The 3,789-nt window shown below is 40.7% G+C and overlaps 1 protein-coding gene across 4 annotated transcripts in view; it reads left to right on the forward strand.

The window, feature by feature from the left end:
* Mtx3 (metaxin 3) overlaps positions 1-3,789 on the forward strand; it is a 31,247-nt gene that overhangs the window by 4,993 nt on the left and 22,465 nt on the right. The window contains exons 9-10 of one of the 4 annotated variants that reach the window (XR_003847075.1): positions 752-840; positions 3,429-3,462. The exons of 1 other annotated variant lie outside the window; for it this stretch is intronic. Coding sequence is in view for 2 of the 3 variants with exons in the window: in XM_008853325.2 (XP_008851547.1) it covers positions 752-840; positions 3,429-3,539 (200 nt within the window). In the remaining variant the exon portion in view is untranslated. Of the gene's footprint in view, positions 1-751; positions 841-3,428; positions 3,781-3,789 lie in introns of those variants that run through there. 2 more of the 4 variants (XM_008853325.2, XM_029556223.1) reach the window with 2 other exon arrangements.

A 3,789-nucleotide genomic window follows, 5' to 3' on the forward strand; every position in this document is an offset into this window, starting at 1 on the left:
GCCCCAGACAGGATTTCCCGGTAGCCTCAGCTGGCCTGGAACACCAGGCTGTTCTCAGTCTCACAGAGATCCACCTGCCTCTGTCTTCCGAGTGCTTGGATTAAAGGCATGAACCACCACATCTGGCATAAACTGCTTAATTTTTTTTTATGGTGGATTATGTGTTTTATATGTAAGGAAACTAGTAAATTGGAAGTTAGAAAACTAAATAACATTCAACCCTGCTACTTTGGAACCTGGGTTAGAAAACCTGAATATACAACAACAAAAAATATTTCCTAAATTAAAATGTCTTAGGGATTGATCCCAGAAGTTTCTACTTTAAAAAATCTTTTAAAATATTTTGATGCCTAGTGGGTAGCCATTCGGGAGCCACTGTCTCAGCAAGCTGTCTGTGGTGTTATGACCAAAGACCTATGTGAAATGGATTAGGGAAAGGTGCACCCTAAATTTCAGATAGAGATGAGAGCTGCTGTGTTTTTACTAACCCTCGGTGCTGGCTGCATGTCACATGTCACATGACTCACAGTGTCTTCTTTGTGGATGTGTTTTAATGCTTTTGTTTAGGGTTTGGTTTTGGTGCATCACTGTCCCTCCTAACTTTCTTTACCTTTGAATCCAGAATGGTTTTTTTTTCTTTTCTTGGAGGGTGGGTCAATTGGGAGGGTGAGTACTTTTTTTAAAATTTTAAACGGCTTGAAAGGCTTTCAACTTTTCCTGTCTTTCTTTGATTTCTATTCTGGCTTCTTAGGCACCTCTCCAGCTGGACAAGAAACAGTAGATGCAAACCTGCAGAAACTCACACAACTTGTAAATAAGGAATCCAACTTGATTGAAAAGGTCAAGTTTACTTTAATCATTATTTTATAGTAGCTTAGTTTTTTCCTTCCTGTGGGAATGTAGTAATTTGAGTTATGTATTAACTCTCCTCTTAGTTCTTAAGAGTTTGCTTTTCAGAAGGCTGCTTAAATACACTTTGACCAAAGTTTCATAAGATGCAGTATTTTGAAGCTGGCAGTGGCCTGGCTGCTGTGAGGAAAGATTAAATAATGGTATTTGGGGTTTTTTTGTTGTCTTTTTTTAAGTTTGTTTTTATCAAGCTAGGTGACACAAAAGATTGGCTTTAAAAAAACCCCAGAAACAAATGTTGCTTGTCTTCCTCTCTCCTGAAGGTCTCAGCACTGTGCTAAACCATCCGAGCAGTAAGGTCTTTCTTCCTCCTCGTCTTTCTCTGTCCTAAATGTAGTCTTCAGTTTTTTTTTTTTTAACCAGTTTAATTATTCTGCCACTTTGGAGGTAATCATTTTGTGAGAGACTTGGCCGAAATGGGGAGGAGAGAAAGCCAACAATGGGAAATTGAGAACGATTCTAATTAGGAAAGAATGAGAGGTTGTACGGGGTTTCTCCCCAGGCCTGGTAAACTTGCTTTCTCCCACAGGCACTGAGGTATAAGAGCTTCATAGGGATAATCTCATTTAAGCCTCACAGTAGCTCTCTGTGTAGCTATTATTACTATCCCATTTCACAGATGAGGACACCGAAGGTGTGAGAGCAGCTGTGTCCTCTGACCAAGGTCATTCAACTCGAAGAAAGTAGAGAGGAAACCCTGGATGTGGGAACTTGAGTGTTGCAGTTCGTTGTTCTCTGCAGTAGGCATCTGTCTTGCTCAGAAATGAGATTATGTGTCCATTGCCAGGAGGAGGAATAGATTTGTCACTGTCATTCTCTGGGATGACCTTGTGTTTCTGCTGTCTCATGTTGTATTTTAATCTGAGAAGTTAGTAAGCTGGGTAGTAAAATTGGAAGAGTTCATGACTGTTCAAGTTTTGGATAATCTGAGTTAAAGCCTGGGTGGCTCTATTCTTTGCTCAGTCCAGTAAACATTGTACAAGGAAGCACATGAAGCATTAAGTGTGGTTAAAGGAGAGATCACCCATCTAGTCAATGAAAGCTATCTAATAGTGTTTTCCACTTTCCTTGTGTGAGGCGTTGATGACAAATTCAGAAAGGGAGCTATGAAATATCCACATATATAGAAGGAAAAGTAGGAGACCCTTTTACTGTGCACATCCATCTTGGGTCTTCATCAGTTGTTGAGAGTTTTGTAACCAGTCCAGCCAAGCATTCACATTGTTCCACCCAACTCATACCTGTTCTATAGGAAGCGCGAGGGCCACTGGCTGGTTTTAGACAATAAGGCAGCAAGTATTATTTGCCATCACTGTTTACAATTTGGACCAAAAATCTAGAACTTTAAGAAAAAGAATCATGCTTGAGAAACTTAGTTCTTGCAAGAAAGAAAAGGCCTCTTAATATAGTTTTCCCTGATTATACTTTTTTTCCATTGGAAAATTAAAAATCTTTTATTCTCTGTCCTCTCCTGCAAACCTTGTATATGTATCTTTGCTAAGTGCTTCCTCTTTGCTTTGTAAGAGCATCTTGAGAAGATAAAGGGGAGTTTAAATACTCTGCATGTATGAAAAACTGTTGATTTTGTTTTTTTGTTTTTGTTTAATGGTAGCTGCTTTCAAGTCTTTTATGAAAAGTTGATAGTGAACTCAACACGAGGACCTGAGTCTTGAACCTTCTGGGTATTCTGGTTAAACGTAGTTTTTGGAGATCTGAGTGCGTACTAAGTAATCCCTGTCCTAGTGTTCAGAGGTACTAATGTGCTTCTTTTGAGGAGGAGTCTGGAGTTGAACATTTTCTTCATATGCTTCACATTAAATTCTTTTCTAAGGGAGGCTTAGAAGTGATCCAGTGTTTAGGAGGCCTCTGGATCAGAGCCAGAGAACTGGTCACTCCTGCCTTACCTTTTCCCAGCCTCCTTTGGTCTGTGTACTCTCAGCCTGAAAGAGCTGGTTTGTTGTCGTTGCTTATCAGTTGAGTGAAATGCTGATCACTTTCATTCTGTAGAGGTATAGTTGAAAAGCAGTCATATTATAGTAAGGAGACCTGGTTCAAGTTTCAGCTCTGCTTCTAGCTTTGGGACCTGGGAAAATTCTTTCTGAACCTTATTTTGCTAATCTGTAAAACAGGGCAGGACTGTGTCTGCCTGTTCCTCAGGAGCACACTTTATAAGCTGTAGAGCCTGGCATGACAGAACTGTTACATTTACCCTTATTTTTAGAAGGCCTCTTAAGTCATGCTTGATGGAGTTCAATAGAATATTCATTTTGGAATTACTATAATTTTGTGATGGTGTCCAGGATGAACCACATCACTTTTTACTGATACTGAGTCAGCTGGTATTTGAGGTATGACATTTGCAAGTCTTGAGTGATTATTTGCCAGAAAAAAAGGTTTCTCCAGCAGTCGTAGAAGCATATGGTTCTGTTCTCTTTTAGCCTGTAGTCTGGACAGGGAGGCCACAGTCCACCAAAGTGGTGCCACAGCCTGAGTCAGATGTGTCTTTGTACTTTCTACAGATGGATGACAATCTTCGCCAAAGCCCTCAGCTTCCTCCTCGGAAGCTGCCAACCCTCAAATTGACTCCAGCAGAAGAAGAGAGTAATTCCATACAGCGCCTCTCGCCCTGACAATCACAGCTTGTTGCGGCCCAAGTCTTAGGATTGTCGCGGTAGTTGTTTATGCTGAGTGCATGAAGGCAAAAAGAAAAAGCTGTGATAGGTATAAGGAAGACTGAAGCAAAATGAACTGTATGTGGCTTTTTTTTAAAAAATGAGGGAATTAGCCGGGCTTGGTGGTGCATGCCTGTAGTCCCAGCACTTGGGAGGCAGAGGCAGACAGATCTCTGTGAGTTCAAGGCCAGCCTGGTCTACATAGTGA

The sequence above is a fragment of the Nannospalax galili genome, unplaced genomic scaffold (assembly GCF_000622305.1).
Source record: "Nannospalax galili isolate Female #2095 unplaced genomic scaffold, S.galili_v1.0 scaffold45, whole genome shotgun sequence".
Classification (NCBI taxonomy): Eukaryota; Metazoa; Chordata; class Mammalia; order Rodentia; family Spalacidae; genus Nannospalax; species Nannospalax galili.